At 50.7% G+C, this 26,307-nt stretch overlaps 11 protein-coding genes across 11 annotated transcripts; 2 read left to right on the forward strand and 9 right to left on the reverse strand.

The window, feature by feature from the left end:
* Window positions 1-179: 179 nt before the first annotated feature.
* Window positions 180-3,772, forward strand: IAR55_000014 (uncharacterized protein; the record flags this gene model as incomplete). The annotated part of the gene is made up of 11 exons (XM_066943154.1): window positions 180-1,807; window positions 1,857-1,889; window positions 1,937-2,207; window positions 2,258-2,473; window positions 2,532-2,579; window positions 2,630-2,715; window positions 2,766-3,052; window positions 3,109-3,254; window positions 3,304-3,353; window positions 3,405-3,602; window positions 3,667-3,772. 11 exons carry the CDS (start codon window positions 180-182, stop codon window positions 3,770-3,772), a joined length of 3,069 nt encoding a protein of 1,022 aa, XP_066805696.1.
* An 880-nt stretch (window positions 3,773-4,652) lies between these two features.
* Window positions 4,653-5,219, reverse strand: IAR55_000015 (uncharacterized protein; the record flags this gene model as incomplete). The annotated part of the gene is made up of 3 exons (XM_066943155.1): window positions 4,653-4,764; window positions 4,913-5,048; window positions 5,129-5,219. The coding sequence occupies 3 exons, from the start codon at window positions 5,217-5,219 to the stop codon at window positions 4,653-4,655; spliced, it is 339 nt and encodes a 112-aa protein (XP_066805697.1).
* A 343-nt stretch (window positions 5,220-5,562) lies between these two features.
* On the reverse strand, window positions 5,563-7,024 carry IAR55_000016 (uncharacterized protein; the record flags this gene model as incomplete). Its single annotated transcript, XM_066943156.1, has 6 exons — window positions 5,563-5,739; window positions 5,807-6,007; window positions 6,088-6,325; window positions 6,402-6,470; window positions 6,521-6,822; window positions 6,875-7,024. 6 exons carry the CDS (start codon window positions 7,022-7,024, stop codon window positions 5,563-5,565), a joined length of 1,137 nt encoding a protein of 378 aa, XP_066805698.1.
* A 1,080-nt stretch (window positions 7,025-8,104) lies between these two features.
* Window positions 8,105-8,493, reverse strand: IAR55_000017 (uncharacterized protein; the record flags this gene model as incomplete). Its single annotated transcript, XM_066943157.1, has 2 exons — window positions 8,105-8,352; window positions 8,427-8,493. The coding sequence occupies 2 exons, from the start codon at window positions 8,491-8,493 to the stop codon at window positions 8,105-8,107; spliced, it is 315 nt and encodes a 104-aa protein (XP_066805699.1).
* Window positions 8,494-8,925: 432 nt separating this feature from the next.
* Window positions 8,926-9,251, reverse strand: IAR55_000018 (uncharacterized protein; the record flags this gene model as incomplete). Its single annotated transcript, XM_066943158.1, has 2 exons — window positions 8,926-9,098; window positions 9,191-9,251. 2 exons carry the CDS (start codon window positions 9,249-9,251, stop codon window positions 8,926-8,928), a joined length of 234 nt encoding a protein of 77 aa, XP_066805700.1.
* A 761-nt stretch (window positions 9,252-10,012) lies between these two features.
* Window positions 10,013-13,597, reverse strand: IAR55_000019 (uncharacterized protein; the record flags this gene model as incomplete). Its single annotated transcript, XM_066943159.1, has 16 exons — window positions 10,013-10,101; window positions 10,160-10,315; window positions 10,375-10,542; window positions 10,601-10,913; window positions 10,965-11,684; window positions 11,738-11,931; window positions 11,982-12,189; window positions 12,242-12,360; window positions 12,415-12,490; window positions 12,544-12,648; window positions 12,698-12,774; window positions 12,829-12,907; window positions 12,965-13,080; window positions 13,142-13,258; window positions 13,323-13,417; window positions 13,503-13,597. 16 exons carry the CDS (start codon window positions 13,595-13,597, stop codon window positions 10,013-10,015), a joined length of 2,727 nt encoding a protein of 908 aa, XP_066805701.1.
* A 354-nt stretch (window positions 13,598-13,951) lies between these two features.
* IAR55_000020 (uncharacterized protein) lies at window positions 13,952-15,060 on the reverse strand (the record flags this gene model as incomplete). The annotated part of the gene is made up of 4 exons (XM_066943160.1): window positions 13,952-14,166; window positions 14,229-14,437; window positions 14,500-14,925; window positions 15,032-15,060. 4 exons carry the CDS (start codon window positions 15,058-15,060, stop codon window positions 13,952-13,954), a joined length of 879 nt encoding a protein of 292 aa, XP_066805702.1.
* A 332-nt stretch (window positions 15,061-15,392) lies between these two features.
* On the forward strand, window positions 15,393-17,528 carry IAR55_000021 (uncharacterized protein; the record flags this gene model as incomplete). The annotated part of the gene is made up of 6 exons (XM_066943161.1): window positions 15,393-15,492; window positions 15,550-15,587; window positions 15,649-16,140; window positions 16,219-16,297; window positions 16,397-16,970; window positions 17,120-17,528. The coding sequence occupies 6 exons, from the start codon at window positions 15,393-15,395 to the stop codon at window positions 17,526-17,528; spliced, it is 1,692 nt and encodes a 563-aa protein (XP_066805703.1).
* Window positions 17,529-17,777: 249 nt separating this feature from the next.
* IAR55_000022 (uncharacterized protein) lies at window positions 17,778-18,901 on the reverse strand (the record flags this gene model as incomplete). Its single annotated transcript, XM_066943162.1, has 3 exons — window positions 17,778-18,179; window positions 18,245-18,621; window positions 18,811-18,901. The coding sequence occupies 3 exons, from the start codon at window positions 18,899-18,901 to the stop codon at window positions 17,778-17,780; spliced, it is 870 nt and encodes a 289-aa protein (XP_066805704.1).
* Window positions 18,902-19,651: 750 nt separating this feature from the next.
* Window positions 19,652-20,284, reverse strand: IAR55_000023 (uncharacterized protein; the record flags this gene model as incomplete). The annotated part of the gene is made up of 1 exon (XM_066943163.1): window positions 19,652-20,284. One exon carries the CDS (start codon window positions 20,282-20,284, stop codon window positions 19,652-19,654), a length of 633 nt encoding a protein of 210 aa, XP_066805705.1.
* A 1,833-nt stretch (window positions 20,285-22,117) lies between these two features.
* On the reverse strand, window positions 22,118-26,177 carry IAR55_000024 (uncharacterized protein; the record flags this gene model as incomplete). Its single annotated transcript, XM_066943164.1, has 3 exons — window positions 22,118-22,975; window positions 23,028-24,596; window positions 24,663-26,177. 3 exons carry the CDS (start codon window positions 26,175-26,177, stop codon window positions 22,118-22,120), a joined length of 3,942 nt encoding a protein of 1,313 aa, XP_066805706.1.
* Between the last annotated feature and the right edge of the window lie 130 nt (window positions 26,178-26,307).

Here is a 26,307-nt window from a genome sequence, read left to right on the forward strand (position 1 = left end):
ATCTTTTTTGTTTTGTCAACCGGGAAACAAAGGACAAGGTGACAGTCCATTGGGTTACAAACCAGAAACAAGCCTATCTCTCTCTCTCTCTCTCTCTCTCTTTGCAATCCACAACGGATCGGATCACAGCATATTCATCGACGACCCACTCATTCTCTCTCTCCCACACGTCCTGTTTCATGTCGACGCCAGGTAACATCACTGCAAACGATACTGTAGCCCAGGACAGCACTCTTCCTTCAAACTCCGAACCACCCACCACGATCCCAGAGACACCAGGTACATCCACCGCCAATTCTCGTGACTCAAGTCCGAATCCAGGTCCGAGCTACGATCACAGTAGCAACAGGAATCAGTCTACCAGCGGCGGCAGCGGGAGCAACAAGAGTCCGCGGAGGGATCCTGCTGATAAACTCGCACCACAACAGGATGTGCCAGGGGAACCGGATACGGAAGATACACTCGCTGAGGATGAGTCACGTCGATCTTCTCTTGTAGGGGAGGAGGAAGAGGAGGAAGAGGAGGAAGAGGAGGAAGGAGGGGAAAGACAAGCTGGAGTGCCCTCGGAAACGGATGCAGCTCAGCCGGAAACCGCTGAGCCAGAGACAATCCGTCGTCAGGAAGGGCTCAAGGTGCATTGGATCAAACGACAGGGTAGACATCATATCGTCGACATGACCGACGAGTACGTCGATTCTCCCGACATATCTGATGAAGAAAGACAGGTCCATCAAGCAGCAACACGGTTAGTCAGAAAGCATACCCGTCGACGACCCCCGCCGCCTTCCTCAGATCACACAGACTCGGACCATACCAATGTTCCTTCATCAGCGGTGTCCCTCAACTCAGCTTCGTCTTCCGAGTCATTACCTCGTCCTCCTTCCAACCGACGGAGGGCGTCCAGTCGACGCTCCTCCGCTGGATCTGCTTGGTCCGTGGGAGATTCTTCAGATGATGATAGTCACATCGGAGGAGGCGGTGTGTTGAGTACTCTGCTCAGCTTGTACCGAAACGAAGGTGAAGAGAGGGACGCAAGTACTCTGCATTCTTTACTGCGGGGCAAACGAGAAAAGGGTGAAGGAGGTCGTTCCGGGAGAGCAAGGAGAAGGTGGAGCTCAACGTCCCTCTTTGCCACTCATTCGAGGAGCTCTAGTCTTGGAGGGAGTCGCAGGAATAGTCGAAGCGGGGAGATAGACGAGGGGTCCGAGGACGCAGAGGGCCTGCCATCGGAAGGTGACGCTAGGATACATCGCAATCGAAGACATCAACAGCACCCTCTCCGAAGTCAGAATCTCAATGAGCCATACATCCCTTCACCACGGTTCTCCAATCAGGTCACACCTTCCCCTCAAGTGACCTTGACGCAGCAGTTTAGGGGTTTCATGTCTGGGAGAGGATCTCCGGCAACCTGGTTCGGCTTCCCGAGAGAGCGACAAGCAGCCGCTGAAATAGGTGGAACCAACCGCTCGATGGCGGCTTTGATCACCACCACCACGTGTCTGGTGTCCGCTGCGACTCCCACTTTGGCGCACGTCGCACCCGCTTCCGGTCCTGATGCCGAGACGGGCAACGGGTATCGCAAAGTCAGTTGGTACGAGAACGTGGGCGAAGCCAAAGCCAGGCAGGACGACAAGGATAGGAAGGAAGAGGAGGAGATGGGTATGCCCCACGGAGGCGATATGGAAAAGGCAATGGAGGAGGGTTGGCTGAAGGGCAAACAGAGCAAGAAGAAGAAACGAAGAGGGAAGAGGATTCAGAAGGAGCTGGCAGTGACTAAACACGTCTCGAATATCATCCAGAGGAAGAAGTGAGTACACATCTTACAGAAGGCTACGATCGTCGCTCACAACACGCAGATTTATTGAGATGCTTGCCAAAGCTGTTGTCAAGTGAGTGACTTCCCTGTCTCGTCGTAACCCTCGCTGATCAAACACAGCTACGGCGCTCCGGCTCATTCAGTCGAGGCGTGGCTTTCTGCCACAGCAGACATCCTTCAGGTCGAAGCGTCGTTCATATTCTTCCCATCGGTTCTGATCGTCGCGTTCCGTGATTCCGATGTCCACTCCACCGACATCCTCTTCGTCAGACCTAGCGGAGGCTTGGAGCTGTATCGTCTATCCCTCGTGCATGAAGTGTATCGGAAGGTTGTGCGAGACGAGATTTCAGCGAGTCAGGGATGTCGTGTACTCAGACGGATAGAAAAGCGGGTGAGTAACCGTCTTGGGCTTGTTCAACTTGCACTGACACGTCGCTTTAGACTGTACCATACTCCCGCGTCACACTCATCATCGCCGCAGCTGTTACTTCCGCCACCTCGGCTCGAGTTGCCTTCTCAGGCTCCTTCATCGACATTTTGATGTCAGGGGTGTTAGGGAGTCTTCTCGCTATCGTCCAGTTCACGGTGGCGCAAAACAACCAGCTGATCTCGAACATTTTCGAAATCGGGATGGCGGGCATATTGAGTTTCATCGCGGTGCGTAGACGGGCGCGCGCATTTCCGGCCTTCTTTCCACGCTGACTTTCACATACAGAGAGGTCTGGGAGGATCAAAGTATTTTTGTTATCAATCCTTGGTGTCGGTAGGTGTCCCTTCCCCTGGCGACTGACAACGTACTGAATATTCGGACAGGGCGCTATCGTTCTCATCCTTCCCGGATGGCACATCTGTCTTGGAGCTCTCGAATTGGGATCCAAGAATGTTGTGGCTGGCGCAATGTGAGTGACATGGATAAGAAAAAGTCGCCAAGCTAATGACAATCGATCAGTCGACTGGTCTGGGCTGTCGTGTATACCTTATTCTTATCTTTGGGACTGGGCATAGGGAGTGAGATTTGGGATTCTTTCGGTCCCAAACAGCTTCAAGCACCGACTGCTACCTCGAGCGCAGCTACTGCGACGGTATCGGGCTCCTTTCACGGCAACAACTCAATGTGGGATAACACTTTCAACAATGGAACCTTTACTTTTACAAACGGCAGCTCGACCACGGAATCAGCTACAACTGTGGCTTGTTATCGGAATCCTGACTGGCAGTTTTGGTGGTACACAGAACGTGAGCAGCTTTCAACAATAACATGTAAGCATGAGAAGCTGAGTGTACATTGACAGCCAACGACTGGTGGTTATTCTTGGCGGTACCGTTATTCGCTTTCTCGTTGGCGGTATGGTTTCGCGCGGACTGGCGGTCCAAAGATATGGTCGTCATGGTCTTGGTAGGATGTGCGGGTTACACTGTCAACTTCTTCCTCACTCAGGTGAGCTACATTCCGTATCGGTTCGGACGTACGCTGACTCTGCAAACAGCAAATCGACCAATCGAACGTCGTGTCTGCCGTATCCGCATTCACCATTGGGTAAGTTGCTATTCGATGGCAGAGCCATTTGTTGACCTTCATGACTCGCAGTATCCTAGGAAACCTCTACTCTCGGATAGGTGGAGGTTCGGCTTTCCCTTCTATGGTAGTCGGTATCTTGCTCGAGGTACCAAATGCCATTGCAGCGGCTGGTGGTCTCAGCGCTAGTTCCGATACCAACTCGGGTGATTCGGCAAGCTCAAGCGGTGGCTCCGACACCCAGCAGATCAACACTGCCGTTGTGGTCAGGTGAGTGCCTGCGAAGCGACCCAATCTGTATCGAGGTCGAGTGCTGATCTGATTCCCTGTGCAGTATACGTATGGTCCAGGTGGGGATCGGCTTGGCCATTGGTCTGTTCGCAGCGGCGTTGGTGGTGTATCCGTTCGGCAAGAAGAGGCGATACATCTTCAGTTATTAAGCATGTAGCTTACTATAGATTTTGTGACATACTGTATCGGGCATTGCATATCGAAAACGATCAGTCATTAGAGCGAACTGTAGATATTAGATGATAGACATTAGATGCATGCATATACCTACAGACCCCGCTCTACCTGTACCATCGAGAAACTGCTCGTACAATTGGCGATGGCTGTGGCAGTCTCCCTTCATTCTCGCTGAGATACAGAATCTATCAGAGCAACACACAAGATGGACAGCATGTACCATCTCCGTCGTCTGTCGTCTGCTAACTACCAGATGATCGCTCGTGACTTTATTTTGGACATGGGTTGTGAGCGCATTCGTACCGTCTCTGACGTCGATGTCATCTTCCTTGCGCTCCGTTCGGTGCAGTTGATAAAACGTTTTGAGAGATTGTATCCTTCGTTTGGGCTCCTCCTAGGTGAACCCGGACCAGATGGGGGACGATGGAATGGCCGACACCGTCATGGTGTGCTCCGATGGTTGATACATCTTCTGGTCAAAGGGGAAAAGAAACGCATTGACCTGAGTGGTGGCTTATCTGACCGAGCATCTGAGCGCCAGTAGAAGCGTTCACCATGAGAGCATTTCCTGGGCGCCCGTTAGCGTTTATAAGGGGACAAGATCGGCCGAGCCGGATGTCACCATGTGCATCGGTCACCGACCAGGTCGTGTTCACTATTCAAGAGGTGGTCGGTCGCATGATCGGACGATGGCAGCATTGGCTATGCTTCGGGGATGAACTGTGCTCTTTTCCATGGTCCAAGCTAGATTTGACTTATGGGTTCGACCGATGCATTTACGCTGATCAATTCGTGGCCATCGGCGACGTGCTCTGTTGTATACACTTGCATTGTTCCTCATATAGTCTTGCTTCACGACCTCACATTGCCGGTGACATCGTCATCACCTGGACGGTCCGTCTCCGCTTGCTTGACCTTATCTTCCGGTCCACCGACTCCTCCAAAGTCATCCGCCTTGGTTTGTCTACCACGTCCGCAAAGACATCAGCCGGATCTCAAGTGTCGATGACGACGGAAAGAAAGACGAAGACGAAGACAAAGACAAAGACAAAGACAAAGACAAAGACGGCTACTTGAAAACCCGGAATGGGAAGGAATCATCGACGACTCACCGACCGGTGGTCTTGCTCTGTTCACCACCTTCCTCATCTGGAATGGTCGGGTTCTCTCCCCGCTTGGTACCTCCGACTTGGACTTTCGATCCGGGGAACTGAGAAGTTACATTCTCGTTGACACCAGAATCAACGGCTGGGCAAAGGTCATCATCCTGTCAGCAGATTGTCCCCACATTGCACTGAAGACTCGATATGACTGAAGTTGACACCCACTGGAATCGCTTTGAGGACCGGAACCGGTCTTGGCCTGGTGAGAGTTGATGGCAGCCGTGGAAGCTTCGATGGATTGGTCGTTGCTAGACATGATGATGTGTGATATGATTTGCGAATGCAGGTGGGAGAAGGATGACTATTCTCAACCACTACTCTCGGATATATACTCGAGTGTAGACATCGCGATCTGACGTCGATTAAAACGTCGTGGTTCATGGTGGAGTCGTACATGACGTTGAGTGGATCGCACGCGATAGCACCACACGCCAATCACCGATGCCGAGAGCGACCTGTGATCATTGCGGACGATGATTTTCATTCATTTTAATTTTGATTTCCTTACTACTGCGATGACCTGCATCTATTTTGGAAATAAAAGAATAATTCCGATCGTGTCTATATACGAGACCTGCCCTTTCACCTCCGCCATCGCCCTATTGACAGCTGAGCGTGATCTTACTCGAATCGAGGTCATTCTCGCTGTATACCAACAGCTTCTGACCAGCCGAGAGGGTCGGACAGGACTTGATGTTAGTACCGTATTCGATCTGGATTTGTGGCTTGCCAGCTGCCAAGAAAGGATCGTAGATGTTACACTCGTTGTATTGATGCTGTTAGCAGGAGCGATCAGCCGAAGCCCGAGTATGATCTCTCACCGCACTCAAAACCCCTACTTACACAAGATTCGATGACGTTGAAATCGAATGCGTTCACCAATGAGTTGGCCCATTGGGTAGGCTGTCCAGAGTCACCGGTGATGAGACCGCCCGCATTCTTGAGGTCAATGGCGAGTCCATGCGATCGGGCGGTCTTGGAGAGCCAGAGAAGATAATTGACTTGGTCTTGTGCACTCGTCCCATACTTCTGAGAGTTGGAATACTATAGTACGCGACAGCACGTATCAGCACCAACCCTGTTATGAGTTATTCATGGTACATCTGCACCAAACCAGTACTCACGCTGTCCACATTGTCGGGATCAACCCCGTCACAGCCCTTAGCAGCAGCGGCGGCGATTCGGCTCGACATGACGCTTTCGATGTTGGTCAAACAAGACGGGTTGTGGATGTCAAGCCACCATTCTCCCCATTCTTCGAGCTCGTTGTCGTTGGAGCCTGCACCGGTGCACTTGCCGGAGGAGTCGGTGCTCACTCCCTTGCCACAGTAGCATTGCGAGTTGAATGACTTCCTATCGCTCCTGCGGGACCAAAGCAAAACAAGAATTCAGCGTTGCAATTTGACTCGAGAGCCGCATCGGTTGAAGTGTTGCTCACCTGTATGGTTCCCAAGTACCGGCGCTAAAGTAACAGATCACCTTCTTGCCCTGGGCATGGTAATTGGCGCTACGGTCGGTCCGTTAGCAGTGTCTTGCAAGCGAGAATGTTCGACTCGCATCTGTTCAGCAGTACTACCTTCCATGTCCACGATGTAAACATGCTCGTTGACGGAAAGCCCGGATTTGGTCTTGATGGTAGGCGCGTCGATGGGTTGATTGTCTAGATCATACACGAACGTGTCCGACATGGAAGGGGCGAAGTGCGAGGTGGATGAAGAGACGGTGCTCGGTTGGGCAGTTGATGATGAGGAAACAGCCTTGCTGGCAGTCTTGCTGACGCTCGTCGCAATGGGCTTCGATGCTGAGATTGGCACGGAATGGGCAATGGGCTGTGTGCTGCAAGCAGGTGCTGGTTGTCGCTGCAAAACCGAGCAGTAAGCAATCGGCGTGCGTACAGTGATCCTTACTCACGACAACGACAGCAGCCATACCAGCATGGGCCAGCAAGAGTGCCCACAGGGCCGCAGGAGCAAGCGATCTTATGCACATCATGTTGTACAGATGGGGATATTGAAGCTGAGATGTGGTGAAGGGAGGCGCAAGGACGTTCTTCATCTGCATGCTTTGCTTCAATGATTTATATAGACATTCCGAACGGTGTCAACGGACCTAGCCCTGTGGATTTGAGGACATCGGTCAAGACAGCAAGGGGAAAAATGGATAAGATTAAATCGTCACGGGCAAAACCCTCCGGATGTGTACTGAATCGGTATATAATCATTCCCCTTCCTTTGCTTCATCACAGCGTCACAGCTGATGGAGATTCCTTGTCGGAGCCCAGTGGTGCAGCATAAAAAGGAAACAAGATGACTCGGACTCCTTTCGGTACTTTACTTTCAGGAGAGACATGGTCGTCTATTTCAGGACACGGGCGAACCCAAGGGATCTGACTCTCATCCATCACCCCCGACGTCCTTTTACACTGCTTTTGGGGGGCTATGCCCGGGGTTCCGGTGATGCCCCGCCCAACAAACGAGTACATGGTCTTGCGTGACAGTCCGGGCATACGATGGCGGACATCAAAGGCATCCCGTCCTGGGATCAGAGTGGGGAGCTGTGTCTCTTTCATGTCGTGGAAGCAATGTCAGAGGATGATCGTTGTGAGTTACTGCAAGAACACAAGAAACAAACGCCGAGATCTCTCTGTAAGTTGTTACGCAACATTATTCCTCATCTTTTCTTCCCGGTTGCGGATGGTGCCTGGCTGTGAACATCGTCGGTGAGGGGGGTTTTGAATTAAGTTACGTGACTATTGATACGTTTGGGCATGGTATGGAATGGTATGGTTGATCTCCTGATGAGCCCACCCCTTGCAATCACAGTACGATCAGTCACAGTGGTGGTGCACAGCTTGTCGACCAATGATCACAGCCGCTTCACCGGGCCATGTCGTTGAGGTCCGGTCTGGCTGTCTCATAACACTCTGAAGAGGCTCTACAGTCTCAATCCCGTCGGTGTCGGCGCCTTGCTCGGAAGGGTCGCTTGGAGCTTATGATATGGGGGGGGGTGGACAGTCATGCTGTATCATATACGACAGAGGCCGATACTTGGCATATACAGTAGAAGTCTCATTGGCATCTAGTTTATGCGTCACGGGTCTGTCCTCGTGAACCCGCCGGAGCACGACATCTCCCATGAGATTCAACCCATCTGACAAAGAGCAGTTGACGTCGAGTAGAGTATACGTAGCTGGTTTAAACCCGTTTCACCTGATTTCACTTCTTTCCGCCCCCCAACCCCACCACCTCCCCCACCACTTCCAGAGTTGCCACCTCCCTTACCGCCACCCCCAGCACCACCGCCTCTTGCTCCGAGGCTTTGAGCGTTGGCGAACGCTGCTCCAGCGGGAACGTTGCCGATGTCTGACTGGAGAGCTGCCGCCTGCGAGCCTATCATATGGCGAAGATCAGCACTCATCGCCCTCTTGCCAGAAATGGATGTGTAGTCGAGAACATGAGCTTACCAGGGGCAACACCACTGATACCGAAACCCATGCCGGCAAGATCTCCTGAGTTCTGCGGCGGCGACATCCTTGGTCTGCGCGATATTGATTGTTCAGAGGATTGATGTGGTTTGTTTGCTCTTGAAAAGGTCGATGTGTGATAATCAAAAGTGTGGACCGTCAAGTTTATGTACTCGCAGGTCGCTCTTTAGAGAACCATTGTCGGCCCCCTAGAAAGGGATTGCCAAGTGATCAGACGGTCACCTGCGCATCTTCCTCTGCTCCAGCGTCGAACCTTCCTGTTGCCGCTATACAACCTTCCTTGCTTTGGCAAGAAGCTGCAGTACGTGAAGATCAGGGAGGTTGCATGGCGGTTCAGACGAGTGTACGACATGATGCTCCTCCTCATGTTTGCTGCAATAAAATTGACTCCTTTCAATCAAGACGCTGTGAGGACGGCCACTGCACAAAGTACTCGTCAATTCGCCCTACCCCACCGCAAATCCTGGCAAGTCGTGTTTCACGATGTCGAGTTGACGGTAGTCTTCTTCTCCCTCTTCTTCTTCTTCTTCTTATTGCGTTTGGTGTTCGTCTTCTCGCTATTGCTCCCCTTCATTCTGCCCATGGTGTCGGTCGCGTCTATAATGGTCTTGGCAAGTGGCATGTCCACGAGCACCAGCATTCTCCAAAAGGCTGTATTTTTAAGTCAGCATGGATCTAGGTACCTGAAGCCCTGTTGTTTGTGGGTGAGACGCGATTTGGGACACTGGGCTTATCGCACTTACCGTTTGACCTTGCCGTTCCCACGACTTCGTTCAAAATACGGAACGTGACAGTTCCTCCCATGGTGATCTTCTGCGAGAGAGAGAAGAGACTGTTGGCAGGGACGTCACCGTATGACGATTGGGTTTCGGCAGCGAGGGAGCCTGAGAGAAGTTACATCATGGTAGATGAGCGAGAGGAGAACGTATCAGTAAGTCACTGGTACTCGTAGTCGAGGCCGGCATCACGATGCGAAGATAGGCAAAGAGAACGTATGTCCACACGAACCTTTGACTGGCCCTTTCACGCCGAATCCGAGCGACTTGAGAAAGGGGACGAGAACAACCGAGCTGGACATCATCATTTTGTGGAAAACGATTGTACTGTACAGTGCGTAGGAATGTCGGACAACGATATACTGGTAGGCATCTGTTGATATCGCTGCATATCGATCGATCCAGGATCGAGGCATGTTGAGGAGACCGCTCTCCATAATTTCGCAGTGAACATTAGGTTCTTTTCCCACGACTATATCTAACCCAGATTGCATGCATGTACATCATTATTACATACGTACTAGATCTGTGATAAGAACAACTCAACCCCATGCAACTCTGGTACAGTCGATCCTTGATCTGCTTGGTATATATAGCTATACCCTTGTAAACTGGTCTATTAGGGTGCAGTCTATCAGTGTGCCATCCCTACAAGTCGGCTTCAGGTTAGCCCATGAAAGCAGTGTTCCAACGACACTTCGTCGAACTGAACCCTCGCTTCGTAGACGGATTGCTCATTGCAAACGGTACATATCAAGCTGTACAACCTATTGTCAAACCTATCCAAACTCAGAGCTTCGCCTTGACTTGGTCCTCTCCAGTCAATGTAACAGCCGCATTGCTCAAAGCTGGGGCATCCCGCTCTTTCACCTTGGCAGCTAAGGCACTGATATGTCAGCTTGTTTCTCTACACGTCGACACCCGAAAGGCACGTACAGAATATGACCTTGTTGCCCTCCTTCCACATCTCCGTGACCAGTGTCTCACCAGGGATGACAGTGCCTGCGAAACGGACCTTGATATCCGAATAGGGACCGAAGGTCTTGAGAACATGTTTTCCAGCAATACCCATAGAGCAGAGACCGTGCAATACTGGCAGAGGTCAAGAGTGAGTTGCACTTTCCGACATATATCCAGCTTCATCAACTCACTAGGCTTGGGGAAACCACCCATACTGGCAAAGGATGGATCAATGTGTAGAGGATTGTAATCTCCTGAAAGCCGATAGATAGCTGCCTGCTCTGGTGTGGTTTTCTCTTCCACTACCGCATCGGGCTTCCTCTTCGGTGGGGTGTTCGCAGCTGTAGCAGCTCCTCGATCTTTGGGCGTCAAGGATCAGAATCGAGATGCCAATTATGGTCAGAAGGGAACACCCACCACTACCATTCTTTTTGCCTCCAAACCCGCCACTGCCTCTGAGAATGACAGTACTTTGGCTCTCAAAGATGCTCTTCCCGCTTGACTTCTCCTTGGTGTCCACTAGCACTGTCACAGCAGCTGTCTTCCCCTTGTCTAAGACTTCCAATAGCCTGACGTGGTTGACAACAGTACCGCTTGTCGGAATTGGAGCTTTGATCTTGAGATATTGCTCGCCGTGAAGGAGCTTGGCAGGATTGAAATTTGGTACGAAGTCCATACTCATTCCAGACGACGAGCCGAATTGCGGGATGACACCGAACGTTGGTAGAGCCTGCAGTTTCATGAGTTCTGTGACATTGTGCGAAACAATACTGACACTTACAGAGAATCCATCCGAGTTCTCGTACGTCCACTGCAGCTCATCCGCCTTCGCTCCGATACCAAGGTTGTAGAGCAACACATCTCTCTCCGTATAGCTGAACTCTTCAGGTTCCGGTGTATTCTTCTTTGCCGTTTTTACCTCTTCTGTGTCTTCCTTGTCCTCGAATGAGTCTACGTCTCCAGACTCCTCGGAGTTTGCAGCAACATTGGCAAAGTTCTCCATGATCTGTTGAAGCGCCTCTGCACCTGAAGACGGGTTGGTGGCTCTGTCATCGAAAGTCGTGATCTCTTTCCACTTGGCGACGATGCTTTCCGGCTTCAACTCTCGGTCATTGGGGAATGACACACCGTACGTCCTCTGCCATCTCATCTGCGCGGCATATCCACCGAACACCTCGTAGAAGGTACCGCTATCCTGACAAGCTTCCGATGCGAGGTAGCCGACCACTGGAGCCACGTACTCAGCCTTCATGGCGTCCATCAGTTCTTTGGGCCAGACTGTTGCAGTCATAGCTGTTCCAGCTCGGGGTGCGATACAGTTGACCAGAATTCCGGTACGAGCACCCTCGATGGCAAGAGTTCTAGCGAGACCGATGAGGGCCGCTTTCGCCGTGGAATAGTTTGCTTGGCCAACAGTGCCGTAGATACCGTTCGGAGAAGCTGTCGTGATGATTCGACCATACTTCTGCTTCTGAAAGACGGGCCAGCATGCCTTAGCACACTACAGGAGAAGTCAGTGGAGTATATAAATGCTTGTCGGTCCGGGACACTCACTTTGAAGGTGCCTCGCAAGTGGACTGCGATCACTTGATCCCACATCTTCTCATCCATGTTCACGAAAGCCTTATCTCGAAGGATACCAGCGTTTGCAATGAGAACGTGTACAGTACCGAAAGCATCGACAGCGGTCTTGACGATCGCTTCGCCTTCTTCTGCAGAGCATACAGCGGCCACAGCGTTTCCACCGACTGCAAGGAAGTCAGTCAAATGACAAGAAGTGTACAGACAGACTACTGACCGGCTTTGACCTCTCCGACAACTTTCTCCGCCCCTTCACTGCTCACATCGTTGACGACAACGTTGGCTCCAAGCTTTCCAAACATAAGGGCGTAGTCACGTCCCAACCCCGCACCAGCACCCGTTATGATGACTGTCTTGCCCTTGAAATCGATGGGTGGTAATGATTGCTTATTTGAAGAGAGACTTTTAGATTTCTTGGCCAGCCCCTGAGGAGATTTATCAGCCAGGCTTGCACATCTTGGATGCATAACGACTTACAACCATGTCGACATCTTCGCTGCTCAGTGGGTGTTCCGCCGAGTCGAAATTTTGTACCTCCGACCACTTCTCGGCCACAGCGGATGGCGTGAAACTGTCGTCGGTCTTCCAGACCGCTCCTGCATGGGGACTTATTACTAATGCTACAATCTCGGAGAAGATGAGAGACGTACCCTTTGACCTCTCCCATCTCACTTCGGACACGAAGCCGGCACCAAGCTCAAATATGCGTCCATTGACATCCGGACCCTGATCAGTTGAGTAAGCAATTGCGTCTCTTCAGCTTTGATACTGATGCTTACATTCTTCGCCGTGAGAACGGCGACGAGTGGAGCAATAAACTCTGGTTTCAGCCCTTTGAGAATGTCCGGTGGCAAAATAGTCTCCGTCATAGCAGAAGCGGCCATCTGCTCTTGCATCAGCTCTAAAACTCAACGGAGCTGTCAGTTCACTTACAGGCACAATGACGTTTGTCTTGATATTGTACTTGACTCCCTCCCTTGCAAGCGTTCGTGTGAATCCGACCAGACCCACTACACCAATCAAGGTAAGTCATGCTCTTTTTACCATCATAGCTCAGCACTAACTTTTCGCAGCTGAGTAGTTTGCTTGACCCATGTTCCCGTACAATCCAGCAGCTGAAGCGGTATTGATCACTCGACCAAACTGGTACAAAAAATCAGCTGAACCTCTCTTTCCGTGCCTCGGGGTAGAATTACTCACTTTCTGTTGTCGGAATAAAGGCCAGCAAGCCTTGGTACACGAATACGCACCCTTAAGGTGGACTAGAGTGACGAGGTCCCAATCTTGCTCTGATAGGTTTTTGAATGCCTTGTCGCCTATGTCCCTGAATAAGTATCTCTGCTGTTCAGAATTCGGCAAATGATCAAGGAGACTCACGGAGGATACCAGCATTGTTGATCAAGATATGAACTGTTCCGAAGGCTTTGACAGCTTGATCGATGACTTTGTCACCTTCCGCGACTGAGCCGGGAGCTGAAACCGCCTTGCCGCCCGCTATTCATAGATGCCGATGTGAGCTAGATTCTCAGTCGGGTGTGATGTGAGAAGAGGGACTCACCTTTGATGATCTCATCCACGACCGCCTGGGCGGCTTGAGGAGATACATCGTTGATGACGACTTTGGCACCGCGAGCAGCAAAGAAGCGCGCGTAGCTGAGGATCGCAAGAGGAGGTAGAGAGAAGTAGAGGTGGTCAATAGCTTGCTTACTCAAGACGACCGAAGCCAGAGCATACTTACACCCTTCCTATCCCACTTCCGGCGCCAGTGACGACAGTGACAAGATCCTTGAAATCAAGAGTGTCAGGCCCGCCCGAGAGGACCTGTTGTGACATGCTGCGGTATATCAGAGAAGGTTATAGGTGGAGAGGTTCTCCTTCAAGGTCGGTGTGTCCGACCTCTCACTCATGAATTCAGACAGCAGAAGAGATGAAAAAGGAGGATGAGACAGAGAAAGATAGAAAGACAGAAACCGAGATGTATGTTTCTGTTTTCCGGTTGCGAAGAGATCAGAGTAACCGGTATCAATATGACGTGGCATTCTCGGTTGCTTGAACCAGCTTATCATTCTCATCCTTGGACTGCCTGTCATTCCTACCATTTGTTGACATTTCCATGCATGGGGTTCATTGCGTCTATAGGGGTGATACATGTACTGATGACGGTATGTACAATGCAATGCAATCTTTTCACAAATCAAAGTCACTGTCGTCGCTCTCCACCTCCCCTCTCCCTGTTCCCAATCCCGCACCACCGCTCCTGATGCCACTGGCTCGACTGTTGACACCTCCCACTGCCTCATGCAAGTCATCATCCACATCTGAATCGTTATCTCTGTTTGATCGGAGTAACGCCGCAGAAGGCTTGTCGATTGCCTTGTAGTACAGTAACAAACCCTCGAGATCTGCGGACTCATATCAGCCTTGAACACCCAAGTGCCGGAAGTGGGTGAATCAGTGAGCTCACCTCGCACAGTGGTCTTCATCCCCTTGAGACCCATACCAGCAACAACGTTGCCCACCATATCCCCATTCCGATAGATCAAAAGAGTCGGTACATTCTTATCCGGATAGTTGGGGATACATAATCCTGCGGGAATGGAGAGGAATTTCGTGGATGGGTGGACGGCAGCGAGCTGTCGTAGTAATGGTCGGAGATGTTGTGATAAGGGTACACTAAATTCGGCTAATCAGTTCTAATCCGGGTCGTCCGCGTGAAATCACCACCAATCACTCACGAGTCTTTGAACAGATACACGACCACGCCGGTTCCCTTCAATCTTCCCTTCCCTTGCACTTCCTCCTCGTCTTCATCGTCCTCGTCACCCTTTTGTGCATCTGGTTCCACATCGGGGTCGAACTTGCTCCCCTCTGTCACTTCTTTGACGAAATCTTCTCTTCCCAGAGGCTCCATAGAACCATATCTACCCTTCTTCTCCTCCTTCTTCATCTCCCCTAATCTTTTCCTCCGATAGTCTTCGAACATCCGTTCATCGTCTGAATCGAGATTATCACCTTCTAACAAGGTGACCAGCTGATCTGCATCGGCAGTCGCGGCGATGGCTCGGACAGCATCATCATGGGTGATATGCGGTATATCGGGGGAAGGTGAACGTGAAGGGGGTTTGGGTGGTAGGATCCCATGAGCTCGAAGAGCGTCGTTACTACGTGCCGCGGATCAGTATGTCTGCAGAGAAGGCTCATCATCGGTTCTAGTGGGTGCGATACAGGTGATGGCTAGGAAGCGTCAAGGGTGGAGGCAGCACTCACAACTCGGTATCTTCATTGGGGTTTACCATGATATGCAAGGGTCTGAATTAGCCTGGACGAATCAGGCTCGACTGGGCTGTTCTCTGTCGAAGTACGCTGACGTGTCTACCTCGGAGGCAGATAAGCTATGATGGAAGAGGCGTAGAAGCGGATGGAGGATGATGGAAGATGTCATACTGTCGAGTCGAGTCAGAGATTTGATTTGATTTCAGAGGGTTCTAGCGTTTGATTGATTAGCAGAAAGATGGTGCCCCGCGTTTTTGTTATTGTTCAGATAACTTATAAACGTTGCGTCTGACTGTCCGGGCTTCTCACTTCTGTTTCTGCAACTTGTGATTAGTCTCATGGTCTCGATAGCAACATGTCGTCCTCACCGCCCCGTGAATTCACTGTACTACTGAACTGGCTGAAAGAAAAACATCCAGGATTCGAGACCTCTCTCGAGCTGAGAGATGCTCCAGGTAAGCCTCGTCTTCACTCTTAAAACGGACAAATTGAGCTGACATTACGTTTACTAGGTGTGGAACGATGTCTGGTTGCTACATCTTCTGCAAAGGTCAGCTATCAACCTCGTGGAGCACTCGGAGCCCATCAAGCTGACTGATATATGTACATAGCCCGGAGAGACACTCCTTCACATTCCATCGTCGGCAATGTTGAACCCTTTGACATTGATCCGTGACTCCCCCATACCCAAGCATCTCTTCCCTCAACCTACCCACCGTATTGCCACTACAAACCCGTCCAAGCGAATCAAGACGTCTCTTATCGCCGCAGATACCGCAAGAGCATCCACTGATGCTGAAGTTCCATCCTCGACTAAACCGCTCGACACTACTCAACTGCTTACATTGCATATCGCACTCACCCGAGATCCGCTCAAACGATATCCGTCAGAATGGGATGTATACATGAACGCACTTCCGAGAGAGTTCAGACCATGGCATCCCCTGACATGGCTGATCAAACCCCAAGGAGCTAAGGAAGAGAAAGATTGGGAATGGTGGTCAAAGCTAGCGGAGAAAGGCCTTTCACCGTCTACTCGAGCGAAGTTGGCAGATGTAAAGAAGAGGTTTCAACAGGATCGGGATGTCATCTTGGATGTTTTGGTGAGCTCCTTTCTGACCTGAAGACACGAGTCTGCCTGCGCGTATTAGGTCGGGATACAAAGCTTACGTGCATAACAGCGGAAAGAAGAGCCTTTCAAATCACATTCGCTTGCCACGACACTTACGGGTGAAGACTTGCTTTGGGCATGGCTGAACGGTGAGCTTATCAATTAGCCTGAAACGCTCTGAGCGTTATGGCTCTATAGCATTTGGCCCGAATGTCTCATCCAAGATTCTTTGCTGACTTGGAGCGCAGTGAATACTCGATCCATCTCCATACCACTGGGTCTTCCTGGTCCCACAGAACGCATGAATCATACCCTCGTACCAATCCTTGATTTCATAAACCATTCTTCAAATCCAGCCTTGATAACTCCTCGTGTTCAACAGCTTCCTACAGCTTCTCCGTCTCGTTCTGGAGGCAATACAGTAAATCTCAATGGCTCTACGACTTCCACTACATCTTCATCGTCGTCTTTCAGCGATCCGAAACCTCCTACAACTCGTCGTCCATCTTCACTATCTTCGTCAAAGAATGGGTATCATCTCATTCCAGGTAAAATCGACTTACGACTTCTACCACCAGAGGAGAACGGTATTGAAGCCGGCCAAGAAGTGTTGTTCGCATATGGTGGCCATTCAAGCGGTACCCTCTTCGCCGAGTATGGTTTCTGTGAGATGCCTGACGAAGAAGAAGGTGAGGAAGGCTGGTTACGATTGAAATACGGGGAGATGGATCTCGGTTGGATTGTGGATGAGCTATGGGAGAAAGAAAGCAAGGTGGGCAAAGAGGAAAAGGAAAGAGTTCTCGAGAAGATAGGTTGTTGGGGGTGAGTCCGTCATACACTAGGTTTAGCTTGCACCCACGACTTTCTTCATCCCGCCTTGAAGATCATGGGACCTCTGCAAGTGATGGGTCCCCAAGCTATGACCATTCCTTTCGGACCGTTCCATTGACCTTACTAACTCTATCCTGTAGCCTCAACACCATCCACGCTCAGCCATCTCCTGTCCACCCCTCACATGCGCTCCTGATGTCGCTCCGTCTCCTCCACCTCGACTCAAATTCACCAAAACTATCCAATATCGAGAACGGTTTCACAACCTACATTTCTCCCGCGAACGAACTTGCTGCAATCTCCGAACTGGAGAAGATACTAAAGAGAGTGGTGAAAGAAGCGGACAGAAGGTTGGGCTGGCTGGAGCGACTCGATGGGGGTTCGTGGGAGACTGATCGACCCACAGCCCAGACTGAAGAAGAAAGGACGAGTCAGGAGAGGAAGCAAGTGGACGGTGTAGTGCGGATGCTGAAGGGAATGTGCGTGGAAGAAAAGGTTTTGGCCGAGAAACTGCTTGAGAGGATAGAGGCGGGTGAAGATTTCTCATAAAAATGTCACACTTGCGCGAGTTGTCGGACTGTAGCGAATAGATATACTACTGCTTTTGTTACGTGTCAGAGCGTATGGAGACAATTTGAAAGATGTGAGGCAGCCAGATCTCCTTCAGCAGTCGATTGTCGTGTGCAAATCACATTTCTTGACGATCTACAGTTTTCAGTTGAACTCAGATTTTATCAACTCGCTTCGCGGCTGATTTTCACTCTTATATATGCTGATCAAATACAGTATGAACACAATCTAGAATAAGTTATACAATTTTTCTATGGTACAGGTACGGCTAGCGTATGATATCTGTCCCTCTCGTGATGCGATGACACATTTACTGACGTTCTGATTCTGTCTGTTCACAATCTCCTCTTTTTCCTCCCAGCTCAGACCAGAGCTGCCCACGCCAGAACTCCCATTGTGGCGCTTCTCGTTGGCTGGCTTGGTCCTTCTCCTCCTCAATCCGATACCGCATGTGCAACATCTCTTCACTGGCTTTCCAGTTCTTTTGGCTTGGGAGTCATACTTGACAGTGTCGGTGTTGTCGTCTTCGAGGGGAGAGTCGGTGTTTTGGCGGTATATGAGACTGCTTACGACGATGGGAAAGTCGATCTCTTTGTCTTTGCCCTTGAGCCACATTCTTCCCATGACGGCCTGCAAACAAGGGCACACAGATGAGATGCTGTCCTGCAACAAAGGAAGAAGGACTGAGCACTCACACTCTGCTCTCGGATCTGAGACGCGACTGCTCCGGTCAACCCAAATTTTCTGTACATGACTTCCGACATGTGATTAGTTTTCCTGATCGTCTCCTCGATAATCTTCTGCCCTCGATCGGTCGCTCGAGCATGAACGTCATTGCGCCAAAGAGCGGCCATTCCTCTCGCCAGGATCATCTCATAGTACGTTTTGGGATACAAATCGTCGATCCACCAATTGAAGTTTTCGGCTGAAATCTTGTGGGGAAGTTGGGGGACGGAGAAGCGAGTCCATGTCGGTAGTGAAATGGGGTCGTCTGGAGGAGATTTCAGGTGAGTTGCTTCGATGCATTTCAGGGTTTGAGTGTCTGCAAGAGTTGCTTTATTGAAAGTGATGACTGGGGCAAGTCGTAAGATTGGAGTCGAAGCATTCAAATATGAAGTGGAGAAGGGAGAGCGGCAGGCAGTTGAGGAGGAAAAAAAGGATCCAGATCAGTCAGACGTTCATATACTGTACTGGCGCGCAAATCCGACAAAGCTTGACCAAGTCAAAGGTTAGAACACGCATAGATCGTGGATCGACTCACTCATCTGACGACGACTATCGACTCTCGTAATCATCCCCACATTTGTATTCAAGGGGATCCTGATATCTTCTGGGAAGTAAGACACGGTCATGATGAGGTGCGTTAGGAAGAAGGTAGAGAGCGGTCGGGTTGTGGCACTGGTCGAAAGGCTGGACGGACTTGTCAAAGGTTCTGGTCGCGGTTGAATTTACTGTTTAGAAGGATGATATATGTCCCAGTGAGAAAACAGAGAATGAGAAATAAAAATGCTGAAAGAGGATCGAAAGTGTCATTGGTATACTTGGATCGAGCAAGGAAAGAGGGATTCTTGTACTCATGTCTGACAGTACGAGTACTGTAACGTTGGCGATAAGAGGGTCCTTTCCGCCCTTTATCCATTCCTCCTTCGTTCTTCGGGGTCTAGACGCTCGTCTCTTTCTAGTTTGGCCAACGCTCAGACCATTTTGGTCATACTCGAGTATTACATTCCTCGCTTCCTCTTTGGTCAGACCGGACGGACAGTTGGCCTTTCTTCACATTCAACTTCCGTCAAAGTCAAGGATGGGCGGCGTGCAAATCAGTGTAAGTCATGTTTCTGCAATCCGGTCGTGTTGTTGTGTACGAGCACACAACGAAGCAGCGCCTCATGCGGAGTCAGATCGGACGAGCATACATGCATGCTTGTGGAAGAAAATGAAAATGCATAGCAAGGAGACGCTCAAGACAGATGCCGCACACTCATGCATGAGTCAGATGATGGTCAACTCAGGTGATCACAGTGAGGGTAAATGGGACATAAGGAGAAGCAGCAATGAGAACGCAAAAGATGGAAGGCATCGGCCCAGCACGAGCTGTCCTCAATCTAGGCTATTGTGCTTGACCGATTCTTCCCTATGTCTCGTATGGCCTGCTTGTCCACCTCGGTCAGGTTGTCTATATTGGTCCCATCCGCTTTGGCTGCCTCGAAGAAGAGATCCATGCTGTCTTGAGAGGTGCCGGATGGGTAATGTTCCCCTATCTGCGCCTTCATGAACCTCAATACAGATTCTGGGTAAAGCGAGTGTCGATTTGACAACCAGCCTTTACTCCGGCCGAGTTGTTTTTCTTCGTCGAGCCAGCTGGACTCATTCTGGCGGGCCTCTTTCATGTCCTGCTCGAAAACACTCAGACTTTTGGCTAAGTTGGAAAAGCTTGCACTTTTGCCAGGCTGCAACGTCACCGCCTGATCGTTATTCTCAAGAGCGGTCAGGACGGCTTGATGGCTGTAGAAGGCATCGGTTAGATATCTTGGCTCAGGCCTCTCACTGTTCTGCATCATTCGGCCTGCTTCCGCAGGAAGTAGCACATCGCTTCTCGAACTCGAGGCTTGCGAGGATGCATTGATGTTGGCAGCAGGACCCAGCGAGGCAGAACTCATTGGCGCTGTGTCAGTGGATGACGCCACGAAAGAGTTGACATCGTCGTGTCGGTCGACAGAAGGTGCAGTGCTGGACATGATGTGTGTCCAAACTAGAAGTTCGCAGTGAGCCGTGAGCGAAGAGATGAAGGTCAAGTTCAGTGTGTGTTGCTTGTTGCTAGGATTGAATGTTGAGGCTCGGTTAGAAAGTTGTTCGTCTGGTGCGCTATTTATACTTTGTTGATCCAGGTGGAGCTCTGAACGCGAACGGCATCCACTATTGGATATGAAAGGAAGGTTGGCCTTCCATACTGTACTCTACGCCCTGCGAAGGCAAGTCATTGAAAGGTCAGGCGAATTTGGCATCGCTGACACATTATGGCCTAGACATCCATCCATCACTCATCCTGTTTCAACGTGAAGACGTGTTTCACCTTTGACGCAATGGGAGGAGAGCGTGATGTTTGGAATACATCCTATTGTCAATGATGTCATAGTCTGCGTGGAAAGCCTTCGATGAAAGATGTCATGCTTTCCCGGACTGATCGGTCGTAGGACGTGGATGACAAGGTTGAGCAGAATGAGTCAGCTAGTGTCCTCGCTCGGTCTTCTCAACATCAACTTGCATAGCAACGATTCAAGATATCTGTGAATGCAGAAAAGGCAATGCACTGGTAAGCTACGGTGACTTAGGGATCACTAACCTTCCCAAGCTTCGTCTTCCGAGTCAGTCACACGTATGGCGTTGCATAATCTCGATTGCTTACTAGGTCTAGACTATCGGATCGTACGCTGACTGTGTGAATCAGGGCTTGGAAGCGCAGACAAGAATCTTCCTCCACGGCTTAGGTCTTCCTGGATTGAGTGCACCGCTCTCTGCCATGCGTGCGAGAATGAAGGGACTGCATAGAAGGGACTAACGTTACAATGGAAGGACCCAGCGATCAAACGTGTTTGGATGACTGATTATGAAGGCAAGCCTGAGAAGGCCAGCGTCATGATGAATCAGGTGTTTGGCAAGTTTGTGATTGACTCTCCATGACGCACCACTAATTGCGACTCCGACTGGGTGGTGTACAGGTCAAAGGGAGCCATCGCCCAATCGACTTTAGCAAATTGCAACCTCCAGGTGATATATCTTGACCAGTGGGCTGATCGTTGTGTCCTCATATGGACTGCAATGACGAACGCATCTCTTCCCAAACGAGGAAGCCAGATCACTTGGCCTTGAGTGCTGATATTGTTTTGGATATATGACGACACACGACATGGAGAGGGCCCAAAGAGGGCTTCCATCTCCAGGATGAAAGGAGCGCATGATCAAACGTGTATGGGAATCTCATCATCCGGGTGAGTGTCAAAATGAGCGATACCTCCAGTCGATGATGCAAGCTACAGGTGATATGGACCGATCGTCGCATTCAATGGAAGAGCTGTCAAAGTGAAAGGCAAGTAGGGACAGACAGCTAAAGGCCTGAACACTGATTTTTTCGACATTTTTGTCTGGGAGAGATGCGTTTTCTTCGCGTCTGCCATACATCTCACCCATCAGCTTGTGCTTGAATGCTGAATTGTTGTTTGTTTTCCCAAGTACTCAGTGTCTAGGCTCCACATGCCTTTCAGCATGCAGATCACCTTTCGCAGGCCATTACGCTTCAATCGCTCACTGAATACCCGGGCCTATGGTGTACAAAATGGTAAGTGGCGAAGGTTTCGGCGATGGGGCTGTAGCATCTATTCTCAACTTTCAAACGATTGCATATGTAAGATGCTATATACAAAGTGTCAACCTATCCTCACCATTCACTTGACCCACTCTCACGCCTCATACCTCACGCGTTCCTTCTGCAAATCCCTCTTGTTCCGATCTTCCGTTCGGTCGTGTACACTATGATCTCCTCTCGGCGAAGAGAGATCATGACAGTCTCGTTCTCATGTGCTCAATTCACCAATCCCTCCCCCAAAGACCCCTTCAAACACATCACCATTCTCCATGATCTCCAATCTACCCTGATCTCCCGTGGCTTCCTCCCAGATCCCGCTCAGAGCCTCGCATACCGATTTCAAACCAAATACGAAACCCAAGTCAGGTTTACCTCTGTATTTAGGCGGGAATCTCGCCATCGCTAGACCTGTCGCTTGATCGAAAGTGGTATCGTATCCTTTACCCAAGTTGGGCGGATCAACATGATCATCTGGGAAAGGGACAAACTCTCGACCGGTCGTGGTGTGGGCAAAATCAACTACTCGAATGTTCACCTCGCCCCGGAGCCTTCGATGGTTGTGTAAATGAATAGCACGAGCATGAGTCGGAGTTTCCTGCTCCGTCATACGATCGCAAGAGGTGTGTCTCCGACGTTGGACATCCACACTTCGACTTCTCCTCTCGTCCTTCTCTTGACCGGCCCTCCGCACGGGTCGGTGTCGGTGTTGTGCCCACTCGTCCTCCTTCTGTCCTTCCTGTTCTTCTTCCTCTTCCTCAAGGACCTCCATCCCATGTGAGTGTCCAGCTGATCTCGCAGTCAAATGCTTTCGATAATGATCCTGGGTCTCCTTGTCTCCATCGTAGATCAACAACAGACTACATCCGTAAAACCTGAAACCGTCCAGTTGGAGCATTATAGCAGCAAGATTGTGAAGCTTCTGCAAGATGACAGGTATGTGTTCGATCAGAAGCGTTCCACCATCGGACAGGAAAGAGCGGAGGACGTTCGGAAACTCGACAGTCTTGATTTCACGACCACGATATTTGTTACGGGAGACGAACGATTGGGTTTCGTTGTTCCAGACCTGTTCATAGAGAGATCAGTCCTGGACTCCAGAAACTCAACACCTTGCTCACCTGCATTCCGCACATTCTGACACCCAAGGTTCGACTAGTCGTGGCATCGCACTTCTTCCTCTGACTTCTCTTCTTCAGAGGCGTCGCATCAAATCCATACTGTCTGGTGCCCATCTTCAGATCCAAGACGCACGGATGTTTCAGTCGACCGGTAAGGTCTTCCATGAATATGAAGAGTTCCTGTCGAGCGATCTCTTCAGAGTGAAGCGGGATCGAAGGGGTTGGTGTTGGTGGTGGTGGGGTCTGACGTGAGGCGTCTGCGGCGCTCGCTGGAGACGGGTCCGGTTCGTGCTCATCCTGTATGACAGGTTGAACAGAGGTCATCGGGTGTAAACCATTACCTAACGGTACTCGTCCTTTCTTCTTTATTTCGATGGTTCCGCCTCCATCGTCATCTTCAACCTCTTCCATCTCGAACATCCCCCTTTCAGCGCTTTCCTCTCTGAGCCGCCTTTCCTTCTGACTTCCCCGTCTACTTCCCCTCCTATCTGTCAGGACCACATCACTCTGCGTCCGTCTGATGTTTCCGTTTTCAACCTCTTTCCTTGGAGGTGCTTGGAGATCTAGACTACCCTCTATTCCCCTTCTTTCGGACCTCCTTCTGATTCGCGAGGATCCTCCACCGGAGCCCGATCGTATGGAACCGGCATCGTTATCGTGATCATCTGCTTCGTCATCCGCTTCATCATCGTGTCGATGGAAGCCGACTCCCTTCCTGCGCAGCTTCTTCAGAATCGTTGCGAAAACGTGGTCCTTCAATCTCGTATTCACAGTCGTAGATCCTGTCCCACCGAAAGGATGAGGTGAATTATGTCCACTTCCACTACCACCTCCCTCACTACCCTGCATCTGGTGTCCGTAGCCGAAAAGAGACTCTGCTTTAAGCCGTGAAGGTAATGTCGGTGAGGAGATGGTGTGTTGCAGCGACGATATAGGCTGGAAAGAAGTCGAAGGGGAAGGTGCCGGAGTGGACGGCTCCTCGAGATGTTCCTGGATCGGTCGAGGCACCGCTGGAGAAAGAGGAGCGACCGCTCTCAGACCAGGTGAAGCAGAGAACATCGAGCCTTGCCAAGAACTTGACGGGGAGTGCGAGCCGAACCTCACGAACTCTTGGGATCTGGCGGAAGAAGGTCGTAGAGTTCTTCGAGTACCCTCCTCATCTGATGTTCCATGAACTCGATTGCCATTAATCATCCTCTGCCGTCCTCTTTCATCTCGTCGGAAAAGCCAATCGGGCACAACATGTCGGTTGAAGTCCAGTGCCACCTCCGGAATCTCAACCCCCGATCCCACATGACTTTGAGACGATTGCGCTGATAGTCCGGCAGACGCTTTCTGAAGAATTTGACTTGATCCCATGCCAGGAGTCGAAGGATGTGATACACTGGGTGAATTCATCATACCGCCCGGAGAGTCGAGAGGGGTGATCGATCCTTCGGTAGGAGCGCTTCGCATTTGTCGACGGTAGTTGACCAGCATGACGCCGAGGTATCGCGGGATGAAGGCTAGGAGTGCTGGGGCCAGTCTCTCGACTTCTTCGTAGAACAGATTCTCACGACTGACGAGGGGCTATTGATAACACGCAATCAGCACGAGCTTAACAGCGAGCATTGGTCGAGTTGATATACAACTCACTTTGCAGACCGCTCGCCGAGTGAATTTGTAGATACTGCTATGACCTCCAACAGCGTGATTGAAAGGTTGCAAGGGGACCGTCATCCTGTCTTCTTCCTCCCCCTCCTCTTCACCATACTCATCTCCGCTCAGCCAGTCTCTTCCACCTTCTTCTGGATCAGAGGTGAAAGATTCCGTACTAGTCGTCGTCCATCCGCTATCGTCCTCGTCCTGCTCTTCATCTTCATCTTCCACCACATCATCCTCAAAAGGCGATATTTCTCCACGAGTGGTCCGATCTGGCGAATGATGTCGATGTCGTGGAGAGGCGATAAAGACTGCGCTGGCGGAGGAAGCCAAAGCCTCATCGTCATCGTAATCGTCGTCGTGTAGAAGCGTCGGTCGTCGATGAGAGATCCCTCGGATCGGAACTGGTGTGCTTGGCAGACTTGAAGGCGGACTTTCGCCTGGTGTCGTTGCGCCAGCACTAAGAGGTAGCACTGCGCCTCTTGAGGTTGTCGTTGCTGCTCTAGCTCTAGACAATTCCCTTCTTATATCGATGATGCCTTCGCCCTCATCTACTGCGTGAATATGCCCATCCTCTTCCGCCAGAACACTGTCCTTCCTCCTTTTACTTTGATCGACTTTGGCTGCAGCTCTGCTCTCCTTGAACAAACCCATCCCGATGCTCCCTTTCCTGCCCTGCTTCACTCGCACACCTAGTCCCAGATTCTCCTTTGCCTCATTTAGGACCCTCAGCGCTTCGCGGGGCAGAGGCATCTCTTTCCCTCCTGTTCCTTTACGGATGGCTTCCCCGAAAGAACTGTTGAAATCGTCTCCTAAGCCTAATTCGAGATTGAGAGGAGTGGTCGCTTTGCGAGACGATTCGGCTTCGACAGAAGCGAGAGAATATTGTTGATCTGTGGAATAGTGGGATAGGTAGAATGAGCGATCGGGTGGTGGAGGTTGAGAAGGGAAGTGAAGAGAATTGGATCGACCTCTTCCCTTTCGAGAGGAAATGGTCGACGAGGTCGGAAACGAAGCCTTGCCGGTCTTCATAGATGAGGCTCTGGAGATTGAAGATGATTCTCCTCGCTTGAAAGGTAGTGGCATACCTATACCTCCTCGACCATCTCCTCCAGGATTTCCCTCGTCTTCGTCCTCTTCGTCATCTACCAGACCTTGGACTACCCCTGCACGAAGACTGATCGTCGCGCTGCCGATCTCTCGCACCAATCTATCTCTCTCCCTATCACGCATCGACGACGGTTCATGCTCCTTCTCCTTGCCCTTGCTCTTCATTCGATGCAGTTTTGGCGAAGGTGCGAGGACCGGTGGAAGGGAAGAGGTATTGATACTGTTTGAGGAGTTGGCATTCTTCCTGGGTGAGGTCTTTGTCGGCGAAGAGGAGCTCGAGATGTTGTTGGAAGAGGAAGAGTGAGAATGAGAGTGGTGATGTAGGAAATGAGGTATGGTAGGGGAGTGCGTTTGGGAGTGGAAATGATCATGTTTGGAGGGTGACGGATGGGAGGGCATAAGGGTTAAGAGTGGTTATTGTAATTGCAGAAGACCGTTGATGCAGGCTATCTTTTGATAGTAGAAGTCTTTCATCAACAAGAGATCTCTCGCTACTGAGATATACATGTAATGGCAAGAGATGGTGACG

Source organism: Kwoniella newhampshirensis, chromosome 1, assembly GCF_039105145.1.
Source record: "Kwoniella newhampshirensis strain CBS 13917 chromosome 1, whole genome shotgun sequence".
In the NCBI taxonomy this organism is placed as follows: Eukaryota; Fungi; Basidiomycota; class Tremellomycetes; order Tremellales; family Cryptococcaceae; genus Kwoniella; species Kwoniella newhampshirensis.